The sequence below is a fragment of the Haliotis asinina genome, chromosome 15, assembly GCF_037392515.1.
Source record: "Haliotis asinina isolate JCU_RB_2024 chromosome 15, JCU_Hal_asi_v2, whole genome shotgun sequence".
Classification (NCBI taxonomy): domain Eukaryota; kingdom Metazoa; phylum Mollusca; class Gastropoda; order Lepetellida; family Haliotidae; genus Haliotis; species Haliotis asinina.
Window position 1 is genome coordinate 27288974 of NC_090294.1, and position 23671 is coordinate 27312644.

The following is a 23671-nucleotide window of genomic DNA, read 5'->3' on the forward strand; positions in this document are numbered from 1 at the left end:
CATACCTTAACACGAGTCTCATTAACGTCTCATATTCAGACGATGACGTATTTTTCAGTCTCTCCGATTTTTTCTCCAGTGAAAGTGAAAATAGACACCAAAAACAATACTGGTTACACTGAATTCCAATTCCTTGTTTTATTATAAAATGGTATTTACACATGAACTTTAATTTTAAACGTTAAAAACATCGTATTTCTATATTCTATATCGAGATTTAGGCAGCATATATTAAGCAAGAAATCAAAGACTGCCCCTGTTTGATGAGGTCGTACTCACTGGTTACACCTGTTATGTGTATTTGCGCTTATTCATTGTAGTTCTGTAACGCACAATGAGATTGATATAACATACGTTACGTACCAGACCGCCGAACTTTCCTAACGTCGGAGCCTCGTTTTGAGATTACCACCATGTCCAGGTTATCGTTTCTTAGAGCTCCGGTACGATAGAGACGCTGTAGGACGTGTTTGGAAGGAACACACGGAGCGTGGTGCTGCATTATACAAGTGCATAGATGTATCAAATCATGTTGATTAATATTTTTGTATCCAGATAAAGGAAGTAGTCTAAACATTCTGGACTGGTTGTCGGTCAATAGGACGTATAGTTGCGCAACAGGACGGAACCCAGTAAGCAGGAAACGAGACTGTCCTGTATTCAATGTTTGGACGTGAAGTACTTTGCACGTAATTTGTTGTATGTTAGATTATAGATCTGGTTATTCTCTACACTATTTCAGCTGAGGAGCACAGACGAACAAGTATGTCCCCCAAACCACATAGCTCCAAACCAGATGCTAAACACAGCGCAAAAGTCCTGCCTGTTTCACGTGAAGGTGACATGATGGCCGCCTTGAGGAATAGAGTACCAAATCCACTGGAAATGATCATAGGGGACCCCGTGATGGATGAATCTAAATCAGATTCAATAGTTGGTCCAGATCTGATCCAAATTGCTAAATCCCTCAGCAGAGATTGTGATGCTATAAATGATTTTATAGTTATTGTGACACCAAAGTTACACCCTGTGTTCAAGGGGTTTGGCCTTGGGAGATCATTATCAAGGGACCGAGAGATACTTTGGAGTAGGTATCATCAGATGCGCATACAGGAAGATTTTCTTTCAAGCATGTACCCCTGTATGGAAGAACTCAGCAGCCATCACATCAGAGTGATTCACCTCTTCATCCAGGGCTTATTGGACCGCATCATTCAAAAGCTTTTTCATTTTGTATGAAACAAGCCGACGGTATCAATGGAAACAGAGACCATTTATAACATGGCCTCTGATATCATGATGAAGTTTTTGACAGACATGTCAAATCCAAACAGCTATCCATTACATCAAGTGACAGCTGTGTTTGCCATCCATTTTTGCAAAGGGTGAGTTTAGTTTTTAGCAATATTCAAGCAATATCACGGCGGGGACCACCAGAAATGAGCTTCACACATTGTACACATGTGGGGAATCGAACCCGGGTCTCCGACGTGACGAGCGAAAGCTTTGACCACTAGGCCACCCAACGGCTCCATGCCAGGAAGATGACGACGAACGTCCCGCATATGAATCTTAACTTCTAACACTGGGCGTGCTTACTAACAAAACAGCTCTACCTAATATAAACATATATTGTGTTTCAACACAATGTAGTATTCGTCTGTTTCGCACGCTAAAACAGATGACTAGAGAAAATATTATTTGTTTTTGTACACCAAGGACCCGGGTTGAGTACATTCGACAATGGTTTCCGAAAAGGACGACGTGCAATCGAGATACTTGTTGCTTGTTCTAGAACACTTATGAATACTCATCCCAGTTCAAACTAATCCTGCGTCTACTAGTAAATATCTTTCTGTGCAAAATACACAAAAAAAACTAATAGATTTAATATGTTGGCTTTTTTCAATGCGTTCTTTTATTCTTTTAACCTGCACCTCATTTGTTTAATTTCATGGAATCCTGGTCAGAAGTGATATTCAATAGTCCATGTTTGTCGGGTGGTCAGGTTCCCTGACGTGGCTGGCACGTGTCGCTTTATCCCAACTGCATTGATCAATCCTCGTGCTATTGATCACTGGGTTGTCTGGTCCAGACTGGATTATACACAGACCGTTACGATATAGCTGAAGTGCGGCGTTAAACAACAAACCTTAAAACAAATCTAATCTCCATGGCTTCATTTAACCAGCAATATCGCCATATTCGTGACGGTATGAGACGGAACCTAGTCACGTTGGCACTGCCATTGTACATAAAACCAGTCACGAACAATTTATACATGGATAGACAGCAGCCGCCGAAGGATACGCCATGTGTGCGATATGATAGCAATGATTCTCTAACCTGTTTATAAACACTCCATTGTGTGGTTTGTTATTAAAATAAATTCAGTTATCGTCAGCGAACATGCTCATGATATTGAATGTAATATATTCTTCTTTTAATTTCAGCGTCGGAGGTCTTAACGGTCTTTCACTGTATAAAAGTTAACATTGTATTCAAGATGCCACGGGGCCATTGGGTAAAGGATCGCCGACATCCCATCTTCATGAAAGGGGTAGACAATGTAATGTATACCATAGTTAGACATAATCTATGTATAATTAGGTTATCGTCAACAGCTTAATTAGTAAGGGTACACGGTATTATCTACATAACGGTAAACTGTAATATAACCTTTAACACTACAATCCGATTTGATGGATCGGCTTATGAGGAAAGACGCAAATGCGTGTCCTCATTTAGATTTTATCAGTTAATGTGAAATACACTCATATTGCATTTAACAATACATACACAGTTTAGTAACACGGTAGTGGCTTCAGGCAATACATATTAGACATTCAGCAGCTGATCACACATGTACTTTCATTTTAAAGATGTAAATTAAAACAACAGAGACTTCCAATCGTCTTAATGACGCTAAGTCGGAATATTGTAGTTTAGCAATATATCAGCAATATCACGACGGGAGACACCAAAAATCAGCTTCATGCATTGTACCCATGTCGGGAAGGGAACCCAGGGTTTCGGCGTGACGAGCGAACGCTTTAACCACTAGGCTATCCCGCCGCTCTGTTTGAATATGTAGTACGTGTAGATTTGGTGCCCCGATTGTAGCCTGACAGTCCTCGAACCCCGTTATTTTCCCTGCCCATTATTTCTGCCTGGCCCTCCCTGCAATGTTGAAGACCTAATTTAAGATGTTGATCACTGGATTATCTGGTCCGGACAGCAGTCTTGTATCTGAAATACTGCGACGTCCGAACAACGAACACACCAAACGACCCTAAATGAAGCATAGATTTCACTCAGGTTCTGAATCACCCATCTCACCGGTGCTCCTTTCCAATTTAATTTTATTTGGTTTATTTTTTACAATCAAAATTATAAATATTCAGACTTAGCGTTAGATTGTCCCCACTGGTCTGTTGCAATCAGCTAGAAGCGCTGCACCCCCGTTATGTACAGATCATACCAATCCATCCTCGAGAGATCAGTCAGACATTTTGCTATTTGCTGAAGAAGCCGACTGTATTTTTTCTGTTTCCTCGTCTCCAAGTTCAAATAACAGCAGAGTGGGAGAGCAAAAAGCAATCCGTAAAAATGAACAATAAAAAATACGTTTTTCATTAAGTTAACAAGTTCTGTGAAATTGTAAGATTTAGATCTCTTGATCTTGAAACAGTTTACGACATAGATCGAGTCATCTTGCTTTAGAGATAATTTGGGTTTTTTTAAACACAACACAGATAAAGAAAGATCATGCTGACCTGGATATTTAAGTGTGTGTGAAGAGTGCTTTCCATCGCGTCAGGACATAAATTTCAACAGCTGCGAGAAAAAGTGAGATTAGACAAGTTTTTATTTGTTTTGGTATTAAAATTCAAAGAGAACAGGACATGGGGAAAAGTATCACAGCCTGCTTTCCAGAGTTATCTGCCCATCTCTCAGAGACATCTGATAGTCATTAAGCACTTATAAATAAAGTATGATTTTAGGAACATTTATACCTAGAATGTTCTGGGTAGAATAGGCCTTCAGCAACCCATGCTTGCCATAAAAGGCGACTATGCTTGTTGTAAGAAGCGACTAACGGGATCGGGTGGTCAGGCTCGCTGACTTGGTTGACACATGTCATCAATTCCCAATTACACAGATCGATGCTCATGCCGTTGATCATTGATTGTCTGGGCCAGACTCGATTATTTACAGACCGCCGCCATATAGCTGGAATATTGCTGAGTGCGGTGTAAAAGTAAAGTCATTCACTCACTCATTCCTTCAATCATTGGTTGCAGTTACATTTGTGGTAATGCAGTTATTACTTTTCCCTGGCGGAGTATTAATAGTGAAGCCTGATCCAGAGACACCTTGGATTAAATGTCAAGTCACTCACCATCCAATCTACAGACTTACCATCTAATCCACACAACAGTCGTTTGTAAATCCCGGCATGAGATACTAAACACGTTTTTACCTGAAATTCTCATGGAGAAGACAGATGTCGCTCTATTCCACGTCATTACTACGTGATTTAGTGAATGATTGGGCATAACAAATACTGATCGATATCTGCCTATGACGTGAACCATTTATTTCTCAGCCCTCTTCTTCATGAGGGAGTTGGGACAGTTTAATTGTCTAAATCGTCCGCTCGTCCCGCCGAGTGCTGCGTACGGGTTCGATTCCTCACACGGACCATTCCTGGTGTCCCACGACGTGTTGTTGCGAGAATATTGCTACAAGCGACGAATAAACATTCTCAGTCATTCTTCTTCATGGTGACCGATCGAAGTAGTGTTTTGTATAAAAAGAGTCTGTTAGCTTTTATCTGATTTCGTTTGTGTTCAATGTAATTTGTAGCCGAAATTTCGACATTATTGCAAACAGGTATTGGGGTTAACCATCTTGACATCCTCATGTACGAAAGTAAATTTGCCACTGCTAATTCATTTTCAGCTTGACTGAGCACTCAATGGACCATTTCAGGTTTCGTTACATTAAGTATGTGATCCATTTTTTGAAGGGCTGGAGTTGCGGTTCGGAAAAATGAACATCAACCTTCTAGATTACCATGGTGATAAAAATATAGGAAATGCTAGGAAATGCCTGGTCTTCAGACGTATGTTGTATCAGTGTTTTTGTTTCCTTTTCAGGATTGAAACGTTGTTTGTTTTCCGCTGTACTCATCAGTACTCATTCAATTTGCCTGGGAGCGGACAGGTGGCCGTATGGTTAAACCGTTCGCGAGTCACACCGAAGATCAGAGTGAGTTCGATTCCCCAATGGGTACACTGTGTGAAGTCCATTCCTGGTGTTCGCCAGTGTGGTATTGCTTGAAGGGTCCGAAAAACGGCCTAGAACCTTACACACTCTCATTGACGACGGTCTGTATATAAGTCTGGACCTGACCATCCAGTGATTATATGAACAACGACCCATATATCCAGGATACGATGACAAGCTATCTACAAAACCTGATCATTCCACCCACCTGATGATCTTTGACGATCAGCATAGATTGATGCAAATCTGAATCCCAACGGGGCGACATTTCGGAGACATGCATCGGAGATATTTGTCCTGTAATAAGAGTGAGTATGGTTTTACGCCGCTTCCAGCAGAATCCCAACGGGGACACCAAAACTGGGCTTCACACATTGCGCCCGTGTGGGGAACCGAACCTGGACCATCAACGCTTTAACAACTAGGCTACCCTACCGCACCTTTTATATAAGAAACCGCCCGACAGTATGACATGTTCCACATAAACGTGAAGGACTGTTTGTTTGTTTGTTTGTTTGTTTGCTGTAGCGCTTGACAATATTCCTGCTATAAGACGGCGGGTTGTGAATAAGCGTGTCTGGACCTGACAATCCAGTGATCAATGTCATGATTTAAAATCAACTACCCGTAACGTATTTCGAGAATCGAGACACGTTTTTAATATTGTTTTTGCATGTTTGTTGGCCTTTTGCTGAATGACTTCAATACAAAACAGTACTTGCGTTAGTCTTTCAGTCATTGATAATTCAAAACCACCTTCAAAAGTAGAAGTTCATTTATATGAAATCTCGCAGTCTCACGCTGTTTAACTCCCTGTCACGCGATTAAAATTGTCTCATGACGGTTTAAATGAATGCACATGAACCACACATTGCGTTGCTTTGATAAGTGTGTAGAACATCTTTCTTCAATGAATAACCAGCCTGAGACATTTCAACATACCCCTTGCCTTGTAATCGGTATTATTTATTTAACTAACTTCAATTCACGGGCACACGTTACCATCTGTAAGAAGCTGGATCCAAATGAGCAGAGTTCTGGTCGTTTCTGTAATCTGCAATTAGACTCCATCTAGAGATCGTCGTCTCCTCCCGGAGATGAAAAGACAAGTAAAAAATACTCCAGAAACGAATTTCTTTGAGTTTCGATCTAGCCTTATCTCCATCCTGCTTCACGCGTAGAGCGTTCATCAGAGCGTCAGACAAGATAACACTGACATTTCGTCACAAAATGTAAAACACACGCTTAAATGTTCATTTTAAAGGCTTTTGGTTTAAAAAAAAATACAATTTACGTTTTCGAATTTGAGAAGGACCTATTTCTATCATTCGCGATAGTGTGAATGTGTATTTTATCAAGCATGTTTGCCATATGGTTACGGTTCTTAAAAAACAGCATCACAGACAGCAAATACAGACCGTTACTAGCGAACTAATATATATCTAATCTATATGATACTAAATTAGCATTAGTTTCTTGTAATGTATTTTCGACAAGGACAGGGGCTTAAATAAAAGTGTGATTTTATGATGAACATATGGAAGCTGCAGGATCAAACAAAATTCAGACTGTATGAAGAATTTAATTTGCTGAAATTATGTCTAACCTTTTGGCGTTTAAGTGGTTGTGTTACGTGACTTGACACAAAACATGCTTTTAGTGCATCGTAAAATGACATAGACGCAAAATCTGGTTTTAGTGCAGCATAAGATAACAGGGACACAGCATCAGCATATCGTAAGATGACATATACACAAATCCTGGTTTCAGGTCAACGTAAGATGACAGACACAAAACCTGGTTTCAGCCCATCGTAACATGACAGACACGAAAGATGGTGTCAGCTCATTGTATCACTGGTGATCTCAGCACGTCGGTTTTCATGGTTTTCATAGCAAAAGGCAAACGCCATGATGTATGTACACAAAATACCCATCCCCTTCGTCAGTAAATTCAGATGACATACAAGAAGAAAGTGTCGGTTCAAAACCGGGTGGTTCGTTCATATTGTGTGCTCTCTCCTGAAGCTTTTCCTGGAACATCTTTGAGCATACTTTCACTAACAAACATTCTCTCGTTCAGTTTCCTGTCGCATGAACCGTTCATCTTGCGCCGATTTCTTCTATGCATCTTCTTCTATGATTATACGTTGCTTCGTCCACTATTGTCCCATTTCACATTTTCTCCATATAAACACAACACTACCATAATAAACAGAAATCGGTTTCGCTACGGTTTCCAGACACTATATATATTCATTTGATATGTACATCTGAAAACGGTCGAAGGTAGCACGGCACGTAAAACCAGAGATTAGAACATTTCTTGATAAAAAGCTCTGGTACCGTGTTCCCTCAACGAATGCAGCACTACCTGTTCCACTGGAGGGTTTACAGTAGCAGACACTTCACATAACAGTTGACAATTTTACATAATGCAGCCAACATTATACATTCATGCGCATTATAACGGCTCTGCTGCCAAACAAATTACACATGAGTATTATAACGGCTCTGCACGAACAGATATCATAGGAGTATTAGATGGACCAGGCCTAACACAGGTTGCTACTGCGCGTCAACTATCCCAATACGGGAAGAGCCCATACACTCAGGACCATGGGACAATTCTTTGTCTGCAACATCCGTTCCAAAAGAAGGCCCTTGCATCCGTTTCCCGAAATTTTGGGGGAGGAGGGAAAGACGCAGAGTACAAACACAATCAACGGGGTTCCTGTAATATATAAGAGTCATGGATTTCACTTATGTAGATGTGGTACAGAGAGGGAGTTCGCTGTTTATCAAATATCCCAGCAACACTATTTTCCATAAGTAAGAAAATAAATGTGAACAAGCGTTTCACGTTTTCTTGAACAATTTATCTACCTGTTTCTGTGTCATCTTCTTGCTAGTCGTCCTGACTCCATGAGAGTTCTTGGTCCACCTCTGTCCACGGGATGTCTTCTAGACAGCCGTCCTGCCGCCAGGAGAGTCCTTCGTCCACTTCTGTCCACGGAGTGTCTCATTGGTAGTCGTCCGTAAATACATATCATTATTGTGAATAAGCATACTTTCAATGCTTTCTGTAAACGGTTCTTTGAAAAATTACCTACCTGGTCTTGTGTCCTCTTCTTGACAGTAGTCTTGCCTCAAGGAATTTCAAGGTCCACTTCTGCCCACAGGGGGTTCCTTGGAAAAAACATGACTCCAGAAGATTTCTTGGCCCTATAAGAAAATGTAAAGTATATTTTACACTGTTTGGAAGTTACATTTCAGATTATGAATGTCAAAAGCAATGGTAAAATCATGAAAACAATTTGTTATTTATGCATCTACTTGTAAACTGAACACAGACCGGTATTGTGAGCAAGCACTGTGGGTGACGACAGTACCTGTCTAGATGCGGCATCGGCTAGGGCGTTCCTTGCCCCTGGTATGTGGCAAGCTCTGACCCTCAAGTTGATGTCTTCCATGATGTCGAATAACTGGAACGTCAGTTTCAGTAGGGGCGCTGACTGGTGGACCCTTGCAGGTTGACATAAATAGGCTACCCTCGAACTGACCATGTGTATCATCAATGCTTGATTCTTTAGTTGCGCTGTCCAGTGTAGAACTGATTCTGTTGCTGCTTTCAGCTCTAACTGGTTGATGTGGAGGCTCCTCTCTTCTGTCGACCATGTGGCTGCAGTGACTCCGTCGTTGAAAATGAGATGTGTTGTCAGTGATGTTTAAATGATTTCTGAGGACTTCTGGTATGGACGATTATATCTTTCTGCATCTGGAACCAAAATTCGATTCTCTGTAGTCAGAAATCTGATGCCCAGGAACTTCAAGTCTTGAGACAGTTCCAACTCCCACTTCATATAATTCACCAACCAGTCCGACGGAGTCAACTGGTAGGTCATAAGCTTCAGCTGTTGTTTAAGTAGATCTGTTTTTTATGCGCATGTACACCATCTTTCAAATAAAAGGTATTACGTTGAGGATCTTGTACTTCTACAGCTGCATTCTGTAGTAAAATGTCAAGCTTATATTAACTTGCTTCTCTGTAAGTCTGAATATGTGTTTACCAGCGGCGTCTTTGATTTCAACTGGATCTTGTAGCTTCTCATAAAACCTCTAAAATGTAAATCTTGCAATATTCTCTAATTCTCACAATACTACACCCCCACAGGAGCACCCTCCGCCGGAATACCTTCTAGTGTTGTTGAAGCGACAAAAGGTCCGAGAGTAACAGGCATAAGAGGTCGAAAACCTCTCTGTGCATTGCAGACGTCTACGTTGAGACGATTTCCAATACACGTTATGCATAGTCTGGATGACTTAATTAACATCAAGTCCTTCGAGTCTTGCGATACCTCATGGGAGAGCTGACGGATACCACCTTCAAAATAATGTAGGTGTTTAATACCGGCCGACGTGATTCGAGATAACTTCTTGATCTTCACGCCGCATAATAAGTGCAGACAGGATCTTCCGCTCCTCTTCTGGATTCGTCTTAGGATACTTTAAGACGTTTAGGAGCGCCTCGTTAATCGCCCTGGATCTTGTTAACCCAAAGAAGGCTCTCTGGGTAGTTATGTCAAGCTGAGCTAACCCCTTATCTTCGATTCAGTAGCCTCGCGATGTCACAGGTTAGGTAGAAAACGTCATCTACCTATAGCGTCTTCATAAAGTGTTCCATGTTGTGATGTGTAGTCTTCTTGCACTAAGCACAGGGATAAGTTGTCCCTGAGTCTTCAAAGCTTACCAAAAACTGCCTTCAGATTGTTAGTTACGCTAGAGATGTGCTTTTTCAGAGGGATGGAGATCGACTCAAAGTCGTCGCCCTACATGCAGTATGCTTCAGTCGGGTTAAATGTCTTCGTCAGGGATGCTATCTGGAGGCCGCCAGCCACCCAAGACAGCACTTCAGCATCAGGGTGGATATATGCCTCGTCGTCAAGGTGGTGTTCTTCTACGACCGCCGACCCCTGGTGCAAATATTCGACGTTGGTTACTGATGTTGCAGTACAAGACCGCCCGTCATTAAAACGCAAAGTACTGCGAGAAAACTTATTCTCGCTATCTTCGACGCTGCCTCGGCTAGACGTCTGCTTCTGCTGGATATCGAGTTTCATTTCCACAGCTTGATACACCCGAAGGGTGGTCACTTCTACAAAATTGTCGGCGTGGTAGACTTTAGTGACGAGACCGCTTCTGAGTGACAGCTGTCATAGTCTCATCGTCGAACATCGGGGACGTTTTCAAACACTAGCGGTTCTCCATAGACATCTGCTTCTGCTGGTTCAATGATGCCCCTGGTTAGCTGTCCCTCAAAGGGCACAATGATCCCAATAAGGACCGTAGACATCTACTCCTGCTGGATTAACAATACCCCTGGTTGACTGTCCCTTGAAGGGAACAGTGATCCCGAAGAAGACTGTAGAGATGACATCGGTGATGAGACGCCTCTAAACTGCGTTGCTGTCGGAGCAGCACAAGACGATATCTGCGATGACTCCATGAAGACGGTTCCAGTAACTAGGGACGTCAGCTGCTACATTACGCGCCGGCACGACTCTCGGGGACATCTGTGAACAGATATGACACCAAATTTGTAGTGTTTGGCGACTGCGACGATCTTGATGAATGCCTGGATAGCCAAGACTTCAGTAGACGATGTCGACCGGGGCTTCGTATACTTCGATGGGGTCTTGACTGGAGAGGACTTCCTCTTACCTGAGGCATGGACTGTACCCCTGTGACCACAGGAGATGGCGCCGACTTCAACTGAGACGACAGTGACACAAGATACTGTCACCCTAATGAGATCGCAACAGCTCACAAGTCAGCAACTGCCTCACGATGACACCCAGACTCGCTGAACCGGACAAGTTATGTACATTTAGTTTCAAATTTTCCAATCACATCTGCAAAAGTGTACATGTGACAACATCATGTTATGAATCAATAATAAGGTGAACACCACTTCAGAGTACAAACATATGCATATAGAATGGTAATAGTATTACTAAATGCATAATCAAGCAGCAAAAGAAGCACCCCAAGTGTGAGTCAAGCGCTGTGCGTGATGTCGGCTCTGTTTACTACTACAATACAAAAAACGGTCATCTGAAACATGGTGAAAAAAAACGTACATGTTTTAAAAATTGACAAAATTTTTATAACATTTGTTTCAGTTATGATGAATAATAGATTGATATGGGCATTAACGGCAGAATTTGGGCTTAATATCTGAAAATAAACTAAAGATAAGCCCCAAAGACACCCAAAACACGTCGCCAAACCGTCCTCTCTGGCAATTGAGGTAAGAGTGAGGTTTGACATATGCGCAGTCACGTGGGCACTTTTTGGCGGGTAAACGGAAGTGGCTCAAGGTGATTGATTGTACGTTCGCCTCTGGGGAATTTGAAGGTATTCAGTATTCAAGTTTCCACTAACCGTTCGGAAGGAAGGGGAGATGAGCAATAAATCAGTCAGGATAAGGAAAAATAGTAAAATATATTCCATACCACTCCGACCTTACTATTCAGATTATGAATGTCAAAAGCAAGGCTAAACTCTTTAAAACAATTTGTTATTCATACATCTAGTTGTAACTGAACACAGAAAAGTATTGTGAATAAGCATATTTTTCATGCATGTTTCGATGTTTCATAAAGTATGCCTGATATTCGTATTATCACTACACACATTTTCTTCCGATTCTTCCTCTGATTCGTCATAACAAGCAAAATAACTGAAGTGAATTTGGCATGAAGACTATTGTTGCACATGAAGTGAACGCTCATCACGTACCGCACGTGCATTTATTTCACTCTTCCAACTAATTCGCTTACCCCCTTGTAATAAAAATCAGTCACTGTGAAATCGAGTTGAATCTATGATCATTTGTTAAACAACTTTTACCCTAAGTTGAATAACATTCTGTAATTTAAATGTTCAATTGGCAAGGTAAAATTATGAGTATTTGCAATCTTAATTCACTTTATTCCATTTACTTTTCTGTTTAAAGTGAAATTCATCGTTAAGGTTTCGCTGCACACACGCTATAATAGTGAAGGAAAAGGTGAAACAGAAGATTGTTTGCGTGCGTGGGTATCTAAGTCGACCATTTTAGATTAATGTATATTAAACATACATCGATCATCTCCTAGTGGAGATATTAAGTCCGGAAAGATTTCAGCCCGTAACCCCCGTTTTTAAAAATCATTCTATGCCTAGGAATAGATGGGTTTTGTTTTTTGGGGGTTTTTTTATAGAAAGCCAATCCTAAACCTAACTCTAATCCTAAACCCAAACCTAACATAATATTAAATCTTAATCTTGAACCTACATCCTAACCCCCAGATATAATCATTATAAACAGAAATTTGAAGGCATTTCAATCGGGGATTACGGGCGGAACTCTTACCAAAGAGCCCATGTCGTCTTCTTGCCAATCGTCCTGCCTCCAGACGAGTTCTTGCTCGCTTCAGCTTGTGGGATGTCGTCCTTGCGTCCAATGTCTTAAAAGTAAAGTAAATGGTAATTCACATCTCTTACTGGTGTTAACTGAACGGATTATGGAGGCGAAAAGCATCGGTCTCCCGGGGAAGCAGTGAACTGATTGAAGAAGTCAGAGTGTATTAAGTGCTCTTTTACGAAAGCCTAAAGCTGCCACTTTTGTAGCAATAACTTTTTCAGATTAGTTTTTTTTTCGATTATTTACTCGTTGCTTCGAGTATTTTCCAGTTATTTCAATAATAACTATTATTTTTTCGTTCCTTCGATTAATTTCTCGTTGCATCGGGTATTTTCTCGTCGCTTCAACTTGAAATTTAGAATATTTTCTCGTTACTTCAAGTTTCGGGCAAAAACCTGAAATTTCAAGTATTTACTCGCTGCTTCGATTTTTTTTCTTAATTTCAAAGTTTGATGAATTTAGCGTGTATATTTTAGGAGATCTGCTCCGAGCAAAGATGACATCCTCATAGTCACACACACCCTACACCCTACACCCTACACCCTACACCCTACACCATACACCCTACACCATACACCACCCCAGTTTCAGTGGTCATAAAACAAAATTTCAGTTCAATAGGGAGGTTGTGCACCCTTGCAAAAATGGTATCTTCCCATAAGGCAGACCTCACAAAAGACAGGCCGTTTAAAACAACACGCTTTATATAGGTTGTTTGCATAAGGCTTAATTAAGCTGATAATAATGACATGTGCCCAGATATGTAATTATAAACTATACTTTTTTAATGCATGTAATGAATTATGATTTTTATGTTAAGATCTATTGCATCAAAGATACAAAATAAAGTTCTCGAGAACATTCTCAACTTCTCAAACAACTCAGTTCTCTGCTAATTTTCACTCTAATTACTTGTAAACCTAAGAGAGATGGGAATGTGTTGTTACTATAATCTGCAGTGACTGGTAGCAGAACAGAACAGAATTTTTATTCTTTTCTTTAAAACACAAAAGGTCAAACATAGAACATACAAGTATACATAAATATAATTGAAATATTTACATGATATCATTTGAAAAGGCACAGTGTTTTGTTGTCCTAAATTTTGTCAGTGAAATTCTACTTTGGAAGGTTAATTTAAGATAAGGTTCTGGAATAAGTGCAATTTCATACATTGTGTAATGAAATCCTTTTGATGATTGAGAATTACTTGAATTCCAAGATTGTACGCGACTATGGTTGTCGTAAGAGGCGACTAACGGGATCGGGTGGTCAGGCCCGCTGACTTGGTTGACACATGTCATCGGTTTCCAGTTGTGCAGACCGATGCTCCTGTTGTTGATCACTGGATTGTCTGGTCCAGACTCGATTATTTACAGACCGCCGCCATATGGCTGGAATATAGCTGAGTGCGGCGTAAAACTAAACTAAACTCAATCACTCACTCACTCCAAGATTGTACAAACTGGTCTAACTCAATGTACTCACTATACTCTGTATTGACTCATTAATTGCCTGGTCAATAAATACGTCTGTCTCTATGAGGTAGCGCTATTGAAGAGACCAAGCAGCCACACATGTACATGCAGACCGACGTGGTATTGTTGGGAAGCAAAACTATATACTCTCTCTCCCTCCCCCCCCCCCCCCCTCTCTCTCTCTCTCTCTCTCTCGCGCGCGATGGCAGGCACGCACACATGCTCGCACACACTCACACGTAACCATGGTGGAATCCATTACCTTGTATGACATGCGAATATGGGTTTATATGCCCACAGTCAGATCAACGACGTGCAGAAGATAGCATACAGGATTTCTCGTTGTCCAGAGAAATAGAAGCATCTGTACATTACCTGTTGTAATGGATCAACATCACGCCAAACAAAACAAGCAATAGATGGTTCGTCAAGGTCAGCGGGTGAGAAAAGACTCCTGAATAAGCCCTACGATATGGGTAACACAAGGAAGGAACCGGTTGATACAGTTGCTAAAATAAGACGCTAAATGACCTTTCGTGATGTAGTAGCTTGGCAACACCATGTGAAGACTGGAATAAGAATGGACGAGGAAGCGTGAGTGAGTGAGTGAGTGAGTTTGGTTTTACGCCGTACTCAGCAATATTCTAGCTATATGGCGGTGGTCCGTAATTAATCGAGTATGGACCAGACAATCCAGTGATCAACAACATGAGCATCGATCAGTGCAATTGGGAACCGATGACAAGTGTCAACCAAGTCAGCGACCCTGACCACCCGATCCCGTAAGTCGCCTCTTACAACATGCATAGTCGCCTTTTATGGCAAGCATGGGTTGCAGAAGGCCTATTCTACCCCGGGACCTTCCCGGGGCAGCATGATTAACGGATCTGGAGAATGACCAAACGAAACCTGATGTAGGTAAGCTCCTACCTACAGGTTGTTTAAGAGACGCCTATCAACGAAGATCTCCTTCCAGTAGTTAACTATAAACGTCCTCCTGAGAGGGTACGTAAGTCCCAAACATTCGATGTAAATTTAAGTCTACCAGGTTTTTAATCGTAGTATTCTTGTCATTTTAAATTTGGCTAGCATTTCATACATTCGCCAGCAGCTAAAGAGATGGTGTAAATCCAGCTAGGGTCCATGCAGGTAGCAAAGGTACTGTAAGTCCCCATGGTCCCTAGCATGGTGATCTCTCTTCTGTTGTTGGCGATCTATAGCTCGTGTTTTATAAATTAAATGTATTGTCTTCTTTAACTACAATGTTTTAGTTTTTCATGCTGGTTTTATATTCATGTCTGTGATATTCTAATGTTTTTACTGTCCTTTGTCGACAGGTTTTTATATTACACATATATTCCATTTAAGTGTTATGTTCACGTCACGATATGGCTGAAATATTGCCGATGTGACGTTAAATACTAACTCACTCACTCACTCACTAACTATAAACGTTGGCACCTACCTCTACATACAGAAACCTACCCGTGAAGATCCGGGTTAATAGATTTGGTTTTCAGCACCCCATGCTTGTTCAAAGAGATGACTGGTTGGCTCGGGTGATGTTATCGTATCCCAATAGCGTAGATCGATGATCATGCTGTTCATCCCTGGATTGTCTGGTTGAGACTTGATTATACACAGATCGCCGCCATATAGCTAGATTATTGCTCAGTGACCGTACCACACCTCCCACGGACGGGGAAAATGCGTTTGTCCCTTTTGCACGAAAACCGAATTCGTCATACACTTTCTCCCAGAATATAATATTTACTTCTTGATATACCCCACGGCCATGTGGAACAAGTCAGTGAACATGGCATATGTATGGTTGTGCGAATAAGATTGAATGGGAATGAATTTTAGCGCCGATTAAACAGTAGATCTCAGCCATGTTATCATGAATGTGCGGCGTGTCATACAAAACTGGTAAGAACCCCAGAAGTGACCTATGTGCTAGGCGGTTACCTGCGACAATATCAACGTCGTAAAAGCATGGGCATAGCTATAATTTAATTTTGTTTTGCATTTTGGTATAAATGTATGTATCATTTATGTTCGCATTTTGTTTGTATTCTGGGCCAATGACCTACCCTACTGAAATAAAATGTCTGTCTGTGTGTCTGAATCTAGTATTCGAACCCAGCATCCTTGTACAATCAAGGGAGGTAACTGTGAACCAAGAATCTAGGGGGCTGGATGTCCCGTAACCCAAGGAATATAAACAACGATGCGCAGGACATTATCAAGAATGATAACCTTTTCACAACCCCTTGATTAAAGTATTTCTCCCCGAATATGTCTACCGCAAGTTAAACGCCGTCCCAACTTACTTTAACTCTGCAGTACCAAGCAATCCGCACTGACAATACCCCGCATATGTTTCTATGCATCTCAGCCAGCACGCTGGCAAACAACGCGCGTCAGGCAAGTACGTGATGCGCGCACTGATGACCTTTTGGTCAGTTCGAGGTATGCAAATACTTATATGAAAGGTTCGAAGGTCGCGGCTGCCATCTCTGTACCTCCTCCCGAGCATCCAAGTGGTTCTTGCTTTAACAACATCACAAGCCATTGAATGAATGGATAAGCCCACAAAGTCCATATATTCCTCGCCTTAAGCATGCACAAACCCATGTTTTTTCAAGCTCACTGTTGATTCAACATCCACAGAGAGGATTAAGGCGTATTTGACTGGGGTCTTTGAGCAATGCATCTTTTTTGAGTAATGAATAATATGAATGGGACCTGTGTGAGCGAGTGAGTGAGTGTGTGAGAGAGTGAGTGAGGCTTCGAGCAATATTTCGGGTATAACACAATGTGACAACTTTATGTGAGATGCAACGCTGCAGTGATATGCTTCATACTTTATCATGTTTGAAGTAAGCGACTGAGTGAGTGAGTGAAGTTTAGTTTCATGCTGCTTTTAGCAATATTCCGGTAACATCACGGCGGTGGACACCAGAAACAGACTTCGCACATTGCACCTATATAAGCAGGGGCGCCTACAGCCCCTTGAGGTCACACTATTGAGAAAAGGAGGTGCACACTTCATTTTCATCCGAGTACCAGTGGCTCATTTAACAAAATTTTAGATGTGTGTGTGTGTGTGTGTGTAAAAAGGGAAGAAGGTACGCACAGCCCACACAACTCACTCCCGGATGCACCTATGATAAGATATGCTAAGATGTCATATCAGTGTATCATGGAACCGGTGTGCGAAAATGCGAAAATTTCTGATCCTTGCTATATTATATATTGACGTGATACACAGGTATACCGCTGACGTCACCATGTTTCTAAACGAGATCTCACGAGACTTGGGAGATTTCACTGTAGAAAACAGACGTGCTTATGACTGAACTCTCGGAAGTATTCCCTAATTTAGCTGGAAGATGTGGTTCCTTCGATCCCATGTGTTAAATCTTCCATAGAGGTGTGCCAATGGATATGGTACATCTCTGCAATGCTTAGAGCTTGGTATGGTAACAACCCTTTGGCCCGAGCAATCAAACCTCTAATCTTCTGGCAGACTGACTGCATGAGTAAATGCAGGGTTGTTCTATGGTTACTGCGACCTCCTCACAAAGTCATAATAGCTAGAAGGCTTTCAGATTGTGAAACCAGACACCATAAAATAGATCCATTATTTGGTCTCTGGTGAAACGAGACACAAATAAAAAGATGTAACCAAGATGTAAACAGTATTTCAATAATATCTCAGCAGACCGATGCACATTGCAGCCACACAAAAATTGCATAATATAATTATATAATATAATGTGAATACTGCCCTCGAAACCTCCGCATTCAGCATACAGTAGGTAAGTAATATCTCAGCGGACCGTTGCACATTGCAGCAACAAAAATTGCACAATGGAATCTACACATTCATTGCTTTGTATAATATAATGTGAACACTGTCCTCGAAACCTCCGCATTCAGCATACAGTATTTCAGTAATATCGCAGCGGACCGTTGCACATTGCAACCACAAAAAATTGCAAAATGGAAACTACACATACATTACTTTGTATAACATAATGTCAACAGTGCCCCAAACCCACCGCAATCAACGCCCGAATCAAACGGAATGAAAATCTTAGTTATGAAGAGTCGTCTTCTGAAACCGTGAGCGACTGGATTTAGTTTTACGCCGTCTTCAGCAATATCACGGAGAGGAACACCTGTTTTTCCCACATACGTGGTATCCAACGCTTTAATCACAAGGCTACAATACAGCCCTTCTTCTGAAACAGCCCTGAAGAAATGTGTCAGAATTGATCTTCAGACCCATGTTTGTCATAAGAGGCGACTAACGGGATCGGTGGTGATCGGCTCGCTGACGGTGGACACGCCACCGCTTCCCAGTTGCACAAATCAATGCTAATGCTGTTTCTCACTGGATTGTCTGGCCTAAATTATTCACAGACCGCCGCCGTATTGCTGGAATATTGGTGAGTGCGGCGTAAAACTAAACTCTTCTGAAACAGATTCCAACTGAACGCTGTCAACCTAGCAACCAGGCCTATTTACGCAGGCCATGAACTATAACTGCTACTCACAACTCTGTTTAAAAATAGCACTTGCAATCACAAGTTTCAAGACACCATTTTGTGGAAAGTTTTATTCCGTTGGGAACAAATAAGTATGTATCAATATAATTAATTTATAACTGAACAATGAAAGAGAAATATTATGCAAAAGATATGGTATAAAATTCGCAGATAAATCATTACATGTCAGCTTAAGGAAATTAAATGATAAAATGACAAGCAATAACCCGTACCTCATTACAGAATCACGTCCTTCACTAAACATTCAATCATTTTCTGTTTGGACATATTTTTCGTGCCATGGTTTAGCCTCAAAAGAAGTTAATGGTCAGGGAAAGTCACGACATCAAGTGGAAAATCTCAGAATGCGTTTGTGCCCATGCATCCGTTGCAGATGAATCAATGATGAAGTCCAGCCATTTGTGTAAGCCAAGCAGAATGTGAGAAAAAACGTAAAACACTCCAAAAATATCTGATGAAAATCCTCAAAACGGGTACAGCCCAACAAGGATAACTGAATGTTGAAACTTCAAAGTTTGTATTCCAACAATGTATTGTAATTGTTCCCCATATATTTAACATTGAGTTTCGCCAAGGTATTTGGGGGGTAATTCGCGCTAAGGTCAACGGTTCCTTCGAATGTCCCTGGTTCGGTCTGTTCTAGGGGGTTCCAGTCATTTCCCACCTTTACCTGCACGTCTTTGGCCTTGGGAACGTACACCTTGAACCTAACTGGCTCCTTGGTTCCTTTTGGTATGGTGTATGGCTCGAAAAGATAGCATCCATCTTTCCACTGGGGGTACTGTTTAGGGAAAGGCTGGACATCCGCGGCTAACCCTGGACAATACACCACATAGTTGATGACCCCTTGCATCTGCGGTCCAGCCTCGCCCGACGGGAGACCGTAGATTTGGAATTTATAGAATCCTTGAACTGGAGGTCTAAGAAGAAAGCAGAAGTTCGGACCTTGAATTCTAACCAGGCTATATTCATTACACTCCTTTTTCGTCGCCATGGAAATCATTTTCGTCGTCATCCGAATCTTTTCTGTTGTTCCGATGATAATCTCCACACGATCCGATTCCATTTTAATGAAGGGATCCGGATGAGAAACTGTAATTAATCCATAACTATCAAACTTCATTTGCTTGCCAAGGTATCCCTCAGTCAGATAGGGCAGCTCGATATCCTCCTGCATCGCCATGTTGCTGCCGTTAGCTTTGCTGGTTGATATTTAATGTGAAATACACACCAAGCACATGTGCACGTGAGAATGTCTAGTCTGGCTGTGTAGGGAGATCGTCGATCTGGATCACCGTACGCTTTGGCCTGGGGTAGCACCTTACACACAAGAACAGACGTCTTTACACAGTGTTGTTTAAACAGTCCAGGATATGGGTTGAAGAATTGCTTCGGGCGTTGGAGAGGTATATCACAACAAAACCATGCACGGACTAAACAAGGAGAGGTTCTCAGTCAGACGTTTTATTCATTAGTCACTGTTATCGCTAACGTGCAGCACAGAAATGTGTAAATAAACCCTTTTTCTACGTAACGTCAAATGCTCAACCGGTTTACTCACTTGTTTAAAATGTCGTCTGATGTTTGAAGAGCAGACGACACACTTATCTCCAGGTGTGCCCTTGCATCTGCGCCAGTAATAGGGAGGTTTGCCTAAATAGGTCTAATTCAAAGGTATGCTTGGCCGTTATGTGTTTCTTTGATTTAGCTATAGCCTTTTAAGTCAAATCACTGTACATATGTTATCTTGCATTTTGCCGTCCGGTTAGGGTTCTAAATACAGATACAGTATCTTCCGACATGCCGGCTTTTACGATGACTACATCTTTACCTGATACTAGAATTCATAACACAAGATGTACTGAGCTTTTGGAAAGGACGTAGGAGTTATCTCTTGGGGCCGAGATTCCACTAATTACTGAGCGATACATCTCCATGAGACGGCGCCACGCGCAGGGGAAGCTCGTGTTTCGCTTACCTAACTTGTAAGTTACACCTTCGTGCGCGCGGTGTTTACTGCAGAGTCAAAGTAGCTTGAGATAACAGGAAAAGGGGCGCGATAGCTTCGGCTGTCTAAATGGTGTTCAGTGCGCGCGCGTGCGTGTGTGTGTGTGTGTGTGTGTGTGTGTGTGTGTGTGTGTGTGTGTGTGCTCTCGCGCGCGTCTGCCTGCTAGTCAGGACTATCTGAGGTGCAATGACGCAGTTCAACATGACCACCGCTGTCTGACACCAGGTAAGGTAACATCAACTTCCATGTTTGAACGTCTTTTGGGTTGAAACGTGACTGATGGAATGAGTGAGTGAGTTAAAATATCGTTACATATTTCAACCATATCGTGATTTATGACGCCCTATTTATGACAAAGGCTGTTTGGGGATCCGCTGCTTACAGTTTCAAATGCCAAATTCGGATCATGCTGCATTGGTTATGAGTGAGTAACAAACTGTAACATCACGTCAACAATATTGTAGTCATACCGTGACGTGAGTTTAGTTTAGTGAGTGTAGTTTTACGCCGCAGCCAGCAATGTTCCAGCTATATAGCGACCGTGACGTGAACTAGTTTTGCTGTCATAAGGGGCAAAAGCGGGATCGGGGGGTCAGGCTCGCCGACTTGGTTCACATCCATCGTATCCCAAGAACGTAGATCGCTGCTCCTGCTGTTGATCACTGGATTGCCCCTTCCAGACTCAACTATTTACAGACCGCTGCCATATAGCTGGGATACTGCTGAGGGGATCGCTATGCTCCACGATGACAAGAATTCAAATGGGGTTAAACGTCTCCTTTTGGATTGATTAGTTTAGCGACAAGCGTCTGTCTGTGTGGTTGTTCGTACTGACACATCTCCATCTCCTATGCACGAGTGTGTGAATGAGCTTAGTTTTACGCCGCACTCGGCAATATTCCAACTATATGACGGCGGTCTGTAAATAATCGAGTCCGGACGAGACAATCCAGTGATCAATAACATCAGCATCGATCTGCGCAAGTGGGAACCGATGACATGTGTCAACCAAGTCAGCGAGCCTGACCACCCGATCCCGTTACTCGCCTCTTACGACAGGCATGGGTTACTGAACGCCAAAAGTCTAACCCGGGTCTCCTATGCATGAATAGTCCGAGAGATCCGAGATGGAATAGTCTTGTGCAGCACAAACTAAGAGACGACTAACGGGATCAAGCTCTCCTGGCTAAAGCAGTCACGGAAATAGCAATAAATGCTTATAAGGCGTATATTTCGACGTGTTACATAAAACAAAAGTTAGACTGTAAAAATTTCTATGACTATCGTTTTCCCCAACTTTTGTTTTTAACATTGTTCGTAAAATCATCCGAAACAGATGTGTTTACAGGAGAGCAAATCGTGTCATTTTTACTCATTAAAACTTCATCTAAGTCAAAGTGTACTTTCCAGACGCAAGCTATAGTATGCAAATGAGATCTACTCTCCATAGGTTTGCCTTCACAGTGTATCTTACGAAAAGACGTCAGTTACCATTCATTCTTTATTTCTTTTATCTTAATTGATATCTCAAAGTTTCTAAGTACATTTTTCAAGCCTGTATTCCTGTTGAAAGTTTACTATTTTTGCGAGTTCATTCATAGCTTTGATTGTCAGTTGCACAATCGCTATGCCGACGTGCAAATTCATCATCCCGTCCTAAGAGTGTTGATTGTGACGAATTTAAAACAAATTTTATTTTAGTTTTACCATTAAAATAGTATTTTGGGTGGTTAGAGGACCGAGTTAAATGAACCCGTGAAAAAATATATAGTATTTTCATATTTGTGAAACTACCCATTTTAATGAAGTAATAAACCCATTAACACAAAAAAAACCCACATTATTTGTATTTCAGCGAGGCCGTATTTTTAATTTTCAAATAATCCTGCTGCAAAATCATACCGATGAAATGGCAAATAAATTATATCATGCATTCAAAACTAACAAATCGTCTTAAATGGCAAGAAAGTGTTAAACTTTCATTTTTTCCAGACCGAATCGTCACTATAATTTCAGACATATGAAGGGGAATAGTTGCTTAAGAAACGATCAGGTGTTTGTAGGTGAACGAATCACACAATGGGATGCAGGCTCGGTGACTCAAGTATATGCAAGCCACATACGTAAAGATCTGGCCACGTCAGTCTCTGAATATGAGGGCTGGTGAGAAATGTTGAGAGCCTGAGGTCTGATTTTACATGACAATGCTTCGTCTCACACTTCTCTATTGGCAAAGTCAGCAGTACGTCAATGTGGCTTCGAAGAACTTCCTCATCCTCCATATTCACCTGATCTGGCCCCAAGCGACTTTCACATATTTCCAAAATTGAAGGAACATTTCCGTGGAAAACGCTATGCCGGTAATGACGAGCTCAAATCGGATGTACTCGTATCTATACCCTGGTATGCTTCAAGGACATGTTGCTTTGGAACTAGTTGGTCTATTTGAGTAAAATATCTGGAAATACTGATGAAGGCCACAGTCCAACAACACTCCTAAGATCAGTTGGTGTCACCAGTCTAGAAGTTATGTAGGCCTCAGCTGATTTCAGTATGACGAACCAGAGTTAAGATATTTAGTTTGATTTCGTTCAGTACTTGCATTTTATGTAAATATGTTTTTAAATTAAACTCAAGTCTCAACCTACACTTTTGTATGGAATCCGAGAAGGGACATTGTCGCGCTGTCGCCCTCTCAAAAACAAGGAAAATGAGGCAAAAATTAACCAAAGCGCGACAATGCGACAATGCGACAACGCAACATTTTGCCTGTTTGTCGCATTGTCGCGATGTCGAGTATCGCGTTTCGAATAACATTTTCTCTGTTCCTCCAAAGTGCGACACGCGAC

The 23671-nt window shown here is 41.6% G+C and overlaps 1 protein-coding gene across 1 annotated transcript; it reads right to left on the reverse strand.

Moving 5' to 3' along the window:
- Positions 1 to 18855: 18855 nt before the first annotated feature.
- Positions 18856 to 20435, reverse strand: LOC137265666 (uncharacterized). Its single transcript, XM_067801098.1, has one exon. The coding sequence runs from the start codon at positions 19995 to 19997 to the stop codon at positions 19323 to 19325; it is 675 nt and encodes a 224-aa protein (XP_067657199.1). The 5' UTR covers positions 19998 to 20435; the 3' UTR covers positions 18856 to 19322.
- Between the last annotated feature and the right edge of the window lie 3236 nt (positions 20436 to 23671).

Excerpts from the sequence above, each read along its gene's own strand:
- LOC137265666 (XM_067801098.1), bottom strand. The coding sequence starts at position 19,997 with ATGGCGATGCAGGAGGATATCGAGCTGCCCTATCTGACTGAGGGATAC.